This window comes from Chrysochloris asiatica, unplaced genomic scaffold (assembly GCF_000296735.1).
Source record: "Chrysochloris asiatica unplaced genomic scaffold, ChrAsi1.0 scaffold00026, whole genome shotgun sequence".
NCBI lineage: Eukaryota > Metazoa > Chordata > Mammalia > Afrosoricida > Chrysochloridae > Chrysochloris > Chrysochloris asiatica.
Genome location: NW_006408544.1, coordinates 24,694,556 through 24,709,843, shown reverse-complemented (window position 1 = coordinate 24,709,843; position 15,288 = coordinate 24,694,556). Strand labels below are relative to the sequence as shown.

At 42.9% G+C, this 15,288-nt stretch overlaps 1 protein-coding gene across 2 annotated transcripts in view; it reads left to right on the top strand.

The window, feature by feature from the left end:
• DAB1 (Dab, reelin signal transducer, homolog 1 (Drosophila)) overlaps positions 1–15,288 on the top strand; it is a 452,378-nt gene that overhangs the window by 393,370 nt on the left and 43,720 nt on the right. The window contains exons 7-9 of one of the 2 annotated variants that reach the window (XM_006839821.1): positions 5,062–5,112; positions 12,513–12,575; positions 14,850–14,958. In XM_006839821.1, the coding sequence (XP_006839884.1) occupies positions 5,062–5,112; positions 12,513–12,575; positions 14,850–14,958 (223 nt within the window). The remainder of the gene's footprint in view (positions 1–5,061; positions 5,113–12,512; positions 12,576–14,849; positions 14,959–15,288) is intronic. The other variant, XM_006839820.1, reaches the window with a different exon arrangement.

The window sequence follows — 15,288 nt, the reverse complement described above, 5'->3', positions numbered from 1 at the left end:
AGCTGCATGTGGCTACTGATGGCCAAATTAGACAGTGTGGGTATAGAACCTTTGTCATTACAGAGAATTCTTTTACTCAGTGCTGCTGCTCTAGAGAGAAATCAATGATTAATGTCATAACTTCTGTTCTCCATCTCTATCTTTCACCATCCCCTTTTTCCTTCCTCTCTCTGCCAAGAAGTAGGAAAGTGGCTGTTTACTCTTGGCTAAAGGTGATGGTGCTGGTGGTTGTGAGCCTTGGAGTCAGTTCCGATTCATAGCGACCCTGTATTGGATTTCCAAGGCTGTTAATCTTTATGAGAGAGCAGAAAGCCAGCAACATGGGAAATTCGAACTACTGACCTTGCGGTTAGCATCCAAGCGCTTAACCCACTATGCTACCAGGGCTTCTTTGGCTAAAGGTGATTATTATTGTTGTTAAGTACCATCATAGTGACCCTGCATAGGGTTCCCAAGGAGCATCTGGAGAGCTTGAATCGCCGACCTTGTGATTCAAACTAACCTTGTGGTCCAGTGCTTATCCTACAGCGCTATACCAGGGCTCCTTTGGCTAAAGGTTATAGAGAACATAAATGCCAAGATACCCCCACGGGAATTCGTTTTCATTAGCATGTATCTTCCTTGTGAAATTGCTCACCAGGGAAAGGTACATGCACTGAAATGCATGGAATCACTAGGTATCCTTAACAGTACCTACTTAGTGCAGTCATAAACCTCTTAAATGAATCCATTTTTCTTGAGCATTGCAGCATGATGTGAGTACCGAGTTTAGACTTAGAAGCTTTGTGTTCTCCCTGTCCCACCCCCAAGCTAGAGTAACTATACAACAGGGCTCCGCTCTGAGCATTCGACAGCAGGGACGTTGTATTATTCATCTTTGTCTCTTCAATGCTTATCCAGGGCATGACATGTGGGAAGCACCTGGTGAATGTTTGTTGAAGAAATTAATTAATCAATTAGATAATCAATCAAGATGCTATTGGTTTTCCCCATTGCACTGTCACTCATTATTCCTACAGAGTTCATTTCCCAGCACCATGATTCTCAAACCCTGCTTCAGGTTAAAAAAAAAAACAAAAAACCTTGAGATCTTTGATCTCAGGACCCCATCCTGAGCAAATTGAATCCAGGTCTCTGAGGGTGGGGCTCAGACTTCAGCCTTTTTTATAAAAGTCATCCTTGTGACTGATTACAATGTACAGCCAGGGATGAGGCCCACTTTGGATTTCTGATTTGGCAGCCGTAAGGAAGTTCTCATCTTTTTTGACAATTTCACTGCAAGTTCCTTCTCACCCACCCACCTTATTCAGTGAAGGGGCAGTAGTGTTCTCCCAGGTTCAAAGAGAAATTTTAGGTAAAGAAGCTTCCTGCTGAGAAATGTTTTCAATGTCTTCATGAAAATTCAGGCTAGAAAAGCCAATCAAAGTTAAAAAAAATTTTTTTTTTTAATTGTACTGAAACAATTCAGGAAAAAGTCTACCCTCACATTATCTCACAGGAAGCTTAAGTAGGGAATAAATTTGATGTCAAGTTGAGTGTCCACAAGCCAAATATAAATCTTTATGCATGCTATGATAGTAACTGAAAAGATATAACTATCAGGGAAAGAAAAGACTTGAAGATCAGTGAACTCCAATTCTTGTGGTGGGAAAAGCAAAGCTTGAGGTCTGGGCAAACTAAGAAGTGAGTTTCTGGTCCTGCCCACAAGACCAGAAAAAGTACTCTAGGAGAAGGCTCTCCCACTGACTGCATAGTCTAAAGGAAGTGCCTGAAGGTTACCCCAGACAGAAACATAAGAGGAGGGAGCACCAAGAACTGACAGAATAGTCAGGCAACCACCAGCATCAGACATTGGAAGGAATGGGAAGAAGATGGTCAGGCAAGACTGCAGCCAGGAAAGCGTAGAGAAGTAGAAGATGAGGTCAAGAATGGATTGAGCCATGAGGAATGCCGTAAAGGTCTGATGCATGCCACAGCATGGATGAATCTTAAAAACATCACTTGAAGTGAAATAATAATTCAAACTGAGAAGAACAAATCCTGTATGATTCCACTTATAACAACTATCTGGAACAGGAAAAACAGGGACAAAAGTTTTTCAGTGGTCACAAGGGGCTGGGAAGGAAGGGAGTGAGCAGTTATTGTTTAAAGGGTGTTAAATTTCAATGGAGCACTGGTGTGGTGCTCTATGATAAGCACTGGACTGCTAAACACAAGGTTGGCAGTTCAAATCCATCAGCCACTCTTGGAAACCTTTATTCAGGGTTGCTGTGAGTCAGAGCAGACTCAGCACACAATAACAACAACTACAAGTTTCTATGGAGGGTAATAAGAACATTTGGAAACAGGTAGTACTGATGGTTGCACAATATGTTAATTTAATGTCAAACGTTTGCACACTTAAAAATGGTTAAAGTGGCAAGTGTTCTGGTATATATATTTTGTCACCACTTAAAAAAAAAAAGAGTAGATTAAGGAGGGTTAGGACTTGGGCACCTGGTGTGGTGCTGTAACTTCAGTACTGGACTGTAAATCACAGTGCCGGCAGTTCAAACCCACCAGCTGCTCCTTGGAAACCCTACACAGCACTTAACAAGGACTTGGGCAGAGAAAGCCAGGAAGCATCTGAAAATCCTTTTACATGGGATTTAGCTTGTGCTTTCAGGTAGGGTGATTTCTAAAGGGATAACAGTTTGGACGTGTTTCTTTCTTTCTCTTTCCTTTTCTGCGTATCGTATAATGATAGTGCCCTAACATTAAAAAACATAAGCATGGCAGTGCTGAAATGAGCCAAGTGAAATAGCATGGGAAGGATTAAAAACAGTTGCTATTTATTGGGCATCAACTCTGTGCCAAACACCCAAAAAGCTTTGCTTTCCTCCTCTCAATAACCTGGAGAAGTTCCCATCATGACCAGCCCACTTTAAAGATGAAAAACTGAGGTTAACTAGTCTGGGGCATGGACAAGTAGTGTAGCCAGGCTCAATGAGATGCATTTGTTCACATGACAGATCAAGCTTCATCTGAAATTACAGTTCCACACCTCACCAAGGGCCACCTCTTCCGTCACCAGGAGAATGACAAGCCCACGCCGACGCTGGTTCTCTTCCCACACTCTCATTATATGGAACATGGTGGGGGTTTTATGAGACTCCACCACAGGCTGTTTTTCAAATTTATTTAATTCATCCATCATGCTCTGAAGCCATTTGCTTTTTTATATTGGACAGATGTAATGAGATTTTGGACACTAAAAAATGTTTTTATTAAAAGTTATGACCCAGAGCTAGTTGGTAGTAGCTCTGCCATAAATCCCCAGAAGTGTGTGAATTTACAAAGGATGTAGCAACAAACCTTAACCTTTTGGACCACACCGTAGATTACAGGATCACTTAAACTAATATTGTCTCCCCACCTCTGGCCAAACCATCATCATCATCAATCATCACTTCTGTAGTTACTTGATATGATGGCTTCTCCTCTTAGCCATTGTTGATAAGGGTGAACCAATGCTATGGAAGAAGGTAGCTGATGGCAGGCCTCATTGGTGGTTGGCCTGAAGGCCCTACTGTGGTTGGCCTGGATGCAATGAATTCCCCTATTCTGCTCCATACCTCCATAACTGAGGCCGAGGCAAAGTAACAGCCACCTTTTCTGATGGACGTAGGTGAAACCAACTTCTTGCAATTTAGGTGTGCAATGGGGCTGCAGGTAATAGTTTATTTATCCATCCCTCCATGGCTAAACGGGAGCTCACCTCAAAATTAGGAAATGACACAATCATTTTTGTTTCTGCATAACTCCATTTTAATGTCATTATTAGCAGATTTATATTATTTTCGTACTACTTGGAAATCATCCAAAGAATAATTAACTTGTGCTTATAAACCAAAACATGATCTGTATATTTACATGTGTCTGTGTCTGCATGTGTATGTGTATATAACATTATATATGTGTGTATATAATTACAAGGGAGGTTCAAAAAGTTCGTGGAAAATAGAATGAAAAGAAAAAGGATTTTCCCACTAACTTTCAACTGAAGCCCTTTCTTATCTAATGTTACAAACAATAAAATAAAAATTAACAATACAACTGGGTTTGGCCATTCATCAGCTAGTTATAAAGCATGCATTGATATCTATCTATCTATCTATCTATCTATCTATCTATCTATCTATCTATCTATCTATATCTGTCTATCTATCTATTTATCTATCTATCTATATGTTGTTGTTGTTAAGTACCGTGGAGTTGGGTCTGACTCACAGGGTTTCTGAGGCTGCAAATCTTTACTGGAGCAGAAAGCCTCATCTTTCTCCCGTGGAACCGCTGGTAGTTTCACACTGCTGACTTTGAGGTTAGAAGCCCAATTCATAACCACTACGCTACCAGAGCTCCATATATACATATATATGTGTGTGTGTTCAACTACCCCTCCTTTGTGACAGATATTCTGAGCTACCGAGGACCCATGGTTCTTGCTTTTGGGAGCTCACAAATATATGTGAAGGAGCCTCTGAGTACTATTTTACACTTAGATGATCAAGGAGAGCTTCCTGTAAGAGGTGGCCTTTTCACCAGGTCTTGAGGAATTTGGTAGGCTTTGAGTTTGTGTGGAAGTGAGAAGATCATGTTAAGCAATGAAAATGGTGCACACAAAAGCTCATACCAAACTAGCTATTCAGAGAAGGCTCTGAGAATTCAGTTTGACTGAAACATTTGATAACACTTTCTGTCCTTTTAAAAGAAAGTCTCCATGTAAATGTCATGCTCTTATCTGCATCCCCTGTTGAGGATGATCTGGTAATGCCTGTAATTGCAGGAAAATGGACTTCAAACATACAAATCACCATTGCTGTATTTCTTAATCAGACTTGTGTTTTATCATCTGCTTGTGCGGAAACCTATTCTAGGGTTTCCACAGTACATTGGCAACAGCTCCCACTTACTGAGACCATGGGCATGTAAACCCTAGATACCGTCATCATTAAACTCATAAATCCATGTCATTTGTGTGTCCCTCATTTCATCCTCATTCATCATCCCTTCCACTTTCAGAATGGCCATTCGTTTGAAGATTTTGAAGAACGCTTTGCTGCGGCCACCCCGGTAAGGATGAGAGGGCCCTGACTGGTTACATGTTTCATGTCAGTATCTCATTATCATTTCATGCTCATGAGTCATGCCTTGTGGTTACAGAACAGAACCCTACTGGTGGACTTTGATGAGAGTCTTGCGAGAACAAAGGTAAGGCCTGAAGGCTGTTGTTCAGTGAGGGTGTTCTGGTGATTCTCATGAACTCCATATCGTCTTCATTCAGCAAGCATGAACAGCAGATGCTTGCTCTGCTCCAGAAACACCAATGGTATGTTACGTGATGACTGTCAGTGGGCTCTGCAGCGAGAGCAGATTAAAAAGCATGCATACACATATGTATGGGAAAGTGTATATAATTCTGTAGACAAGATGGAGAACCTTCTTTTCATTCAACAGCTACGTCTGAATCCCCTGACCTGGACCAAGCATTCTAATAGATGTTAGAGATAGGAGGAGGGAGCTTCCAAAAAGTTTGTGGAAGAAATGGAACAAAAAGATAATGGTATTTTTCCACAAGCTTTTTTGATGCCACTTCATACAGTAGAAATACAGCCCCTGTCCCTGAGGAGCTCATAGTATAACAGACTGTAGCATGAGATGGAATGGCTTGGGACAGGAGAGAGTGTACGAGAGCCTTGTGTAGATATCATACTACGGGAAAGATTCAGACACGTACATGTGATGGGGCTAAGTGCACCGTTGGGAAGTAAACCCAGACAAGGCTTTATTCAGTTTGTGTACCCCAGTCTGGATGTACTGGTTTTCAGCCAATGTTTGTTCAGATTACTTGATTCACATGGAAGCAAATATTATGACTTTTGAGGAATCAGGGTGTTGGGGGAGCTTTTAGGACAGTGATAAAAGTGTTGATGGCTCAACGGTTAAAGCTCTCAGCTGCAAAAGGAAAGGTCAGTGGTACAACCCCACCAGCACTCCACAGTAGAAAGATGGGGCAGCCTGCTTCTGCAAAAATTCCCAGCCTTGGAAACCCTATGGGGCAGTTCTACTCTGTCCTGTGGGGTTACTTTGAGTCAGAATCAACCCAGCGGCAGTGGGTAGGACAGTGGTCCTTAATTTTGGCTGCATATTAGAATCACCTAGAGAGCTGGTAAAGTCCCTGTGACTAGGCTATACCTCTGACTCGGTGGGTTTTTAAGATACCGTCAGGTGATTTCCGTGCATATCTGAAGGTAAGAACTACAGATCTAGGAGGATCACATGGAATATTAGTGGGGAATTGGGTGCAGATTGAGTTAGGGATACTCTCCAGGGGAGAGAAAATGTCTTCAAGTTTGTATTCTGAAGGATAGATGACAAAGGCAGTAGGGAAGGAAAAGAGTGTTCTAGGCAGTGGTAACAGCATGTACTAAGACCCAGAAGTGGCATCTTCATGCTTACTCTCCTGTGCTACTTTCCTTTCTGACACTTCATTGATTCTGCCTGCCTTTCCATAAAACAGTAAGCTCAAGAGTGTGGGAATGTGTCTGCTCTTGGCACAGGAGCTGATGCACAATAGGAGCGCCATACATGTTCTCAGTGAAGGAGTGGCTCTTCAGAGATGTGTTATGGGGCTCGACCAGTGACATCTCAGTCTTCGTCTGAGACATATGCAGAATGTCTCCATTTGTTGTTATCATTAAGTGCCGTCAAGTCTGTTCCAACTCATAATGACCCTGTATAGCGTTTCCAAGGAGTAGCTGGTGAGCTTGAACCATCGCCCTTGTGGTTCAAACCAACTTTGCTGTCTAGCGCATGAGGACTTAAGGGCAACAGGCTAGTTGAAAGGAAGACCAAGGATGAAGCTTCAAAGAACAGTTGAACAGCATTTCAGATATTTTGGGCTACTGTCAAGTGGTCATTTTAAAGACTGTCTGGGAAAATGGAAACAGGCCTGATAGTGATGCTGAAGGACTGTCCCCTTAACTTCACACCCTCGGAAACCCTGTACAGGGTCGCTATGGGTCGGACCCGACTCGATGGCACTCAACAACAACAACAACAAGCCCTGGTGTGGACAGCTCCCTCCCAGAAAATTCCCAGCACCTACAACCCCATCTCTCTTCACCCGAAGACACTGGAAATGTCACTGATGAACAACTTTTCTCTTGGGCGAGTAGGAATCTTGAGTTGACATTTCAGTTGACTTTTTTGGATGGATGTGCATCTTGGAAACCCTCTTAGGAACTGTTTCTTTGCTTCTGGTTAGAGGATATTATGGAGATGGGCTTCCTCCACTTAGCAAGGCTAACTAAGACTTTGTAAGATGATTCTATAGATAAATAAGATGCTGTTTGGCCTCTGAGTCACATCCCAGTTTCTTTGAGCTAACCAGTCATTGGCCAGTGGCTTACCTGCTTGGCCTCAGTTAACTCATCTGTCAAGTATAGGCAGTAACCACAATACCTGTGCTACCATCCTTGTGGGCTCGCTGAATGTCCAACCTAATGAGCACGTATTTGATAAAGTGTATTGTAAACTATAGAGTGTTTTACACGTATGAATCGTTGGTTTTATTCTCGTGAGGTCTTTAAAGTGATTAATTAGAATAATATTATCAAAAGGAACATGGTTTATTAGGTTACAAATAATAGAACTAGGGCTAACGTGGGGGAAGAGTCTGTGCAAGTCAATATTATTGCAGATTCTCAATCACATATGGTTATTAGAATTATTTTTAATTTTATGACCAAAGAATCCCCTTTTTCTATAAAATTTAATTAACTCAAGCAAATCCAATGGAATGAAATAACAATCTATGTTTTATGCCTCTGCCTGTTTTTCTCGTTTAATCCTTGAGTGAAAATTATCTGGCAAGAGGCAAGTCTATATCTCAAGAATGAAGGTTATTTTAAAAGTTGTGCTTAAGGAGAAAATTAGCCAATAAATTATATTTATGGTGTTAGTAAAAGTGTGCCGTGAGTTCAACATATTTGAAATGTAAATTGTATGACTTAATTATTAACTTCATTTTAATATTTTGCTAACACTGAAAATAGTTGTGGGCCATTTAAAAAGTGTTGAGTCCCAATCAAGAGGAAGCCCTGAAGCTTTATTTGAGCTGATTAAATAAAACTATTCCTTTTATGAATTTGGGAGAGGATTTAAAGGACTGGTATTGATTCACTAACTAATACAAGAAGAACCCTATTGGTGGAGGCTTTAGTTTACATGCTGAAGAAATGTTACTTAAGAAATGCATGTGGTTAGGGACCAGATTTGAGGAGAGTACCCAAAGGTTTAACCAATTCATCACCATTGGGCTGCTGGAGTGTTGTCAATGAGAGATAACAAGTTAGTTGTTGTTGGTGTTAAGGGCTGTCGAGTCAGTTCTGACTCATAGCAACCCTGTATAGGAGAAGGTTTGAACCATCAACCTTTTGATTGTACTACCATCCAGTACTTATCCTACAACACCACACCAGGACTCCAACGAATTAGTTATGACAAAAAGAAAGTGAAATCGCACACCAGTTCCACCAGGAATCTGCCCCTGCCTATCCCTAATTGCCGGACTTCTGGTGTGGCGTTGCCTGTTAATGCAGTAAACTGCAACGTCGGTGTGGGCCGTTAAGGCCGGCAGTTCTAATTCACCAGCTGCTCCTTGGAAACCCGGTGCAGGGTCGCTATGAGTCGGATCCCGACTCGATGGCACTTAACAACAACAACAACCCCTAATTGCCAGACTGCAAAGCCATTTGAACTGCAAGGTTGGCAGTTCAAACTCACCAGCTGCTCCTCGGAAACCCTATACAGGGTTGCTATGAGTCAGAACCAACTCGACGGCAGTTAACAACAACAACAACCCCACCTGCCACCTCGCCCTCTCCCTTTCTACACACTGACGGATACATGAAACTGCTTTCATTTCTACTTGCCCATACTATTATAGTCACTAGGTGGTGCAAATCCAACTATTGACCAAAAGCTTGGCAGTTTGAACCCACCCAGAAGTCTGCTTTCAAAAGCTTGCAGCTTTGAAAACCCTCTGGACAGTTCTACTTATATACATGGGGTTGTCGTGAGTTGGAGTCAACCCAACAAACAGCACTAGTTTGGGCTTTTCGTTGGTGGTGTACCCATGTTGGTGGTATAGCCATGTCCCAGACTTGTACCCTTTTGTTAGTATAGTTTCATCTGCTGGAATTGCCCCACCTCATCTTCGCTGACAGGGTAATTCTCCTTCGGGATGTAGATCCATCATTTCCTTCAGAGAAGATCCATTGAACTCCTCCCCAAGAGTTGGCTGGCCTCCTCCTGAGTGCTCACACCATACCCCGCAAGACCTCTGCTGTCATTCCTGCCACACTGCATTGAAAGTATGTGCATTTGTACATGTCTTCAAAGTCTCCGAATGCTGCCAACAGTTAACACACTCTGCTCTTAACCAAAAGGGTAGAAGGTCTTTCAGAGGTAGCTTGGAAGAAAGACGTAGTAATCTACTTCCAAATAACCAGCCATTGAAAACCCTTTGGAGACCAGTTCCACTCTAACACATATGAAGTCTCCACAAGTTGGAATCAACCCCATGGCAAGGTTTGATACTGGGCTTAGAATGGATTGTCCCAACAGTCCATGAGCTCCCAATGGGCAGGGAGTTTGCATTTTTCTTCATTAAGTTTCTTGCACCCAGTGCAGTGCCCACCACCTGAATGTTGAGAAGGAAATTACTATTTGGAGCCCAGTGGCTCCATAGGATAAACACTGGACTGCGAACCACAAGGTTGGTGGTTCAAGCCCACCAGCCCCTCCAGGGGAGAAATAAGACAATTTCTACTTCTGCAAAGATTAAAAGCCTTGGACCCCTTGTACAGGGTCACAACAGCACTTAACCATATAATAACATAGGACCCTAAGGAAGTCCAGGTGTGACGCTGTGGATTCATACGCTGGAGTGCAAGGTTGGTATGAACCACAAGATCGGTGGTTCCAGCTCACCAGCCGCTCTTCAGAAACCTATACAGGTGGCTATGAGTCGTAACCGACTCGACAGCACTCAACAACACTGTGTGCCAGAGGACATTGGTGGTTTAATGGTAGAATTTCCACCGTCCATGTAGGAGAACTGGTTTGGTTCTTGGTCAGTTCTCAAGTGCAGCCACCACCCATCTGTATCAGTGGAAGCTTAGGTTATTATGATGCTGAAAGGGTTTCAGCAGAGCTTTCTGACTAAGACAGAGTAGGAAGAAAGGCCTGGTGATCAACTTCCAAAAGTTAGCCAGTGAAAACTCTATGGATTAGAACAGTGCCATCCCATTGCACATGGGGGCCTCAAAAGTTGGAGGTTGGCTCAAAGAAAGCTAACAGCTGTGTGTTTGGCACCGCTTGTCAGTCTGACAATTTAATAGAAAGTGAGTTGCCAAGGCTTGCCTTTCACAAAAAGCCTTTTGTGCCTTTACAATCAGGACTAGTCCAATGAGTGTGGCACTGTGGGATAAGCACTGGATGGCTAATCACGAGGTTAGTGGTTCAAACCCACCAGCCACTCCTTGGAAACTCTATACAGAGTCACTATGAGTTAGAACCAACTCCACGATTCTTAACAACAGCAGCCTAACTTCAAGGAGTCCTGGTAGCATGGTGGTTACACATTGGGCTTCTAAATGCAAGGTCAGCAGTTTGAATCCATCAGTTACTCCTAAGGAGAAAGATGAGGCTTTCTGCTCCCATAAAGATTTACTTGCTATGAGTTGGAACTGACTCAACGGCACACAGCAGCCACAATAGCATCAGATTAACTTCAGAATTTCCCATGGTGCAATGGTTAAGCACTCTGCTAACAGAAAAGTCAGCCATTTGATCCCTCCAGGAAATCCACTCGAGAAATTACCTGGCCGTCTGCTCCCATAAGAATTATAGTCCAGGAAACCCCTTGAATCAGTCCTGACCTGTCCTACATAGTTGCTACGAGTCAGAATCAACACAACAGCACAAAACAACCTAACTTCAAGTGAAGTCCTGAGATTAATTTTGTCCATAAATCTACAAAGAAGTTATTATGATCGCATTCTGTAGGCATTGGAACTGTAGATCTGAGTACTTGCTGTTGGAAGCAGGAGCTCGAAGTGGTTGTTGTTGTTAAGTGCCATGAAGTCCATTCTGACTCATAACAACCCTGTATAAAGTTTCCAAGAGCGGATAGTGGGTTTGAACCACTGACCTTACAGTTAGCAGTCCAGTGCTTATCCTACATCACCACAGCAGGGCTCAGTTGGACTTGGTAGAACCCAACATATATGCCCAGGTGTGGACCCTTTTCCAGCACCTAGAGGTCGCTCACTTGTCAGTAGGAAAGAACTTTCCTTTCTTTATGCGAATCATCCAGATCCAGCCGTGGCTGGTTAAAGCAGAATTTAAACATAAGAACCCTGTGGGGCAGGACAGACTCTCCTTGTCCTTCCTTTTATGTGATGCTCTCTGGCCTCTCAATTAGAAACTCACACAATTTAAAATCCAAAGATGAAGGGCAGAATGGTTTTTCCTCAGTGGATGGGTTTGCACAAAGCATGTGATTATTGATTTCTTGTATTATGTCAGGCTATTTGGTTGCTGGCCATACACTCCCCATAGTCTCTTGAAGCTGGAAGGGTATGCAGATTAAATTCTAAGTGTAACTTAAAGGATTTCTTCAGCAGCTATGTCTGGCCTTGTCCTGCCACTCTCATATGATGGATGGGGATAAAGATGATATAGTGTCTGCAGTGATGGGGTTCCCAGGAGTGATTAATAGTGTATGTACTAGACTGTTTTTTTTTAACCCTATTCCTAGTATTAAATAGAATGTTGTTCTTTTTGTTTTATTTTATTTCTTTTCCCCTCCAATTCTATGTTTTTTCTAAAGATGGACTGACATTTGACAGCAGTTTTCCAGTCCTAGCCTAGCTGACCTTGATATGGCCTTTATGAGACTCAGTTTATTTGTCTATAAAATGGGGATGATCATTCCTGCCTGTCAGGGTTAGTGTTATTGGGGGCACTGGCTGAGAGGTGATGGTGAAGTCATGTCCTGCTGGACTGAACACATAGAAGCATTTTGGATATGTCCTTACACTCATGAAAGAAAAACAAATGATGAAACTGCTATCACGCCTTTATCTCCTGGGCAGTGCTAGCATTTGATGGTGAATAAGTGTGAAGTGCTATTATTATTGCTTAAGGGGGCAGCTAATGGGCTGATCTCCTTGACTCAGCCTGGAAAACAGCCAGACACATTGAAGGCAGAACCAATTCTGATCCAGTCAGAGATCTCTGAAATCACAAGGTGTAGTAATGATCAACTGTGCTTACTTACACAGCCATGATGTTTAAGATAAACGTTTATCCTCTGTAACTCACTGTTCGTTCTTAAAGCAGTGCCCAGTCGCATCAGCTTTCCTTGTAGTTACATGGCTTTTTTTTTTTTTTTGTCTTTTCAGGCTGTGACCCAATTAGGACTTTTTGGGGACATGTCAACCCCTCCTGATATAACCTCTCCCCCTGTAAGTATGCACTGCCTTCTGAGCCCTGCCTCCCCTCCCTTTCTTTCCTTGGTCTAGTAGTAGAGAGAACTTAGACTTCACATCAACGAGGTCAGCTAGTGAATTTCACCTCTGACTCTTCCAAACTAGGCCAGTTAACATTAGGCCTCAGTTTCCTCTGCTATTAAAACAGTGAGATGTTATTTATATAAATATAAATTATATATATATATATATATATTGTTTTAAGAGATAAGTGAGACCATGCATTCAGCAATTACAAGATATTCCTGGGTGCTGTCTATTACTCTGGGCACTTGGAATTGAGACATGAATGAATGTGGTCTTTGCCTACAAGGATGTAGCAGAGAAGAGAGAAATGCAACATCACTGCAAACACTATATAGCATTTGTCCGCACCTCCCCAGAGCCTGGCACACAGTAAGTAGGTAGGCAACCTAGTCAAGGATGCATTTTCTCTCCTGCCTGCTTCTGCCATTCCAGCACCTTCTTACCTTCTCCATTCCCCCCACCACCTCCCCTCCTTTTCATTTCCTTCCTCCTTTCCAGCATGCTCTCTAGCTTCACAAACCATGACCTGGTCTCACCCAGCAACTCTTGCAGCTTTGGATTTCCAGCCACAGTCCTAGCCAGGGCACCACAGTTAATGTTTCTAAGGGACCAGTTTGCTGAGAGCCCTAATTTTAAAATGAAAAGAAGAAAACAGAACAAAAAAAAAAAAAAAAAGCCAAATAGCATCCCAATGCATTGAAAGGCAACCCTGCAGCCACTGCAAAGAAAAGAGGCAAGCTGGCCCTGCCACCCCTCCCTGCCCATTCCCGGAGGTGGGCGGAGCGCAGTCAGCCGCAGCTGCACCAGCTGAAGCTGCTGGGGGCAGGCAGCTCCTCTGGGCACTCTGCAATTGATTGTGCAAACCGAAGGATGGTGCTGTGGTTCATTGGCGAGATGTGCCTCAGAGAGAAAAGGCTGTGACCTTACTACTGAGGACAGATGGCACAGGACCCTGCTGCCCACAGCTGCCACTAGGGAATCCAGACACAGCTGCCCTATTCTGCACCTGATGCCCAGAGCCTCAAGGAGGGAGGGGACAGCAGCTTGGGTCCTAAGGGAAGCTGGACACCTCTACTGCGTCTCATTCTCTCCTCCAGCCTGGGCACTCGGCATCAAGGCTAGGGAGCTCGACAGCTCTGAAAAGGTCTTCTCATCTTATCCCCTTCATTTTATAGATTAGCAAACTGAGTCCCAAAGAGGGCACGTGACTCATCCAAGGTCACGTAGGGGAAAAGAGAACAGCACTGAGTTGTGTTTAAAAATGCTTAACACAGCAGCTTATGGTTGTATTTCTGGCCCTGAACCCAAGCGCAGCCCAAATGGGTATTTAATAATCCTCAGAACAATGCCATTCGTCCTACAAGCTGCTAGTCTAAAAATGGCCTTGTCTAATTGCCATGGTTTCAGGATTAATTGCTTGCCCAGTCAATTCCAAAAGAAAAAAATAAGGATATGATGGCATGGAACAAAAATTTTCTGTAGGCAAAAGGTTACTGTAAACAGGTGTGGACATTTAAAAAACCAATTAGTCCTGGTGTTTGTACTTCAGTACCCCTCATCCTGGCCTCTGGTTCATGCTACAGACCTTTCTGGAATTCCAGCACAATCGAGGAACAGGAGAGTTTTGGCTGCATACTAATCATTTTTTGTTAACTTCCTGAAAATATGAAATTCTTTTACAAATGAAAATTTAGGCAAAATTTTGAGAAGCTCCAAAATCCAAGTGGCTCTGCTCCAGTTTCTAAGCATCGTCTGTTCATTTAGTCAGCATCTGTGCATTGGCTATAATTTAAGTGGCAAGCCCAGACCTGGGCACACCTTACATCCTGCATGAATACGTGCCAATTTGAACTGACCACTTCCCACAGTTGAAAGCTAGATATTACGGATTCATTTGATGACCTAAAACACTCCCTAAGAGGTAGGGGCTTCAACCAAGTAGTTATGATCCTGACCATTGTTTACTGAGTACCTACTATGTGCCTTAACGTGGTGCTAAATGATTTATGTGTAAGAGCTCATAGCAGCACTAGAATGAGTATCATTTCCCCTATTTTGTACATACATCTATTTAACTAGTGCAAAAGTCTAAACATTGTGTAGGTGGCCTGGACTGTGGCCCACTTCTTCAGTTTCCCTTTTTCCCTTAATTGTTGCACCTACTACCTCCTACGCTTGGTGACTACTGAGTCAGGTCTCCCTTTGCCTCTCTATGTCTAACAGACTCCTGCAACTCCAGGTGATGCCTTTATTCCATCTTCATCTCAGACACTTCCGGCGAGTGCAGACATGTTTGGTTCTGTATCTTTTGGCACTGCTGCTGTACCCTCAGGTAAGCCTTTTATAGCCAATGCCCTTTTCTTTGGCCTCCACTCATCAAGAGAGAGGAATGACTGACTGAACTTGCTGCCAGAGTTTACCAAAACACCTGTTGTTGTTGTTAGGTGCTGTGGACTCAATTCCAGCTCATATACACAACCCAATGCACAAGAGAAGAAAACAATGGTTTTTATGTTTGAACCCTTTGTTGCTGTCACTGTGTCAATTCATCTGTCTTGCTCTTTTTCTGTGACCTTCTACTTTTCCAAGCTTAAGGTTCTTCTTTTCCTAATAACTTGTCCAAAGAACGAGAGACTAAGTCTCACCATTCTTGCTTTTTTTT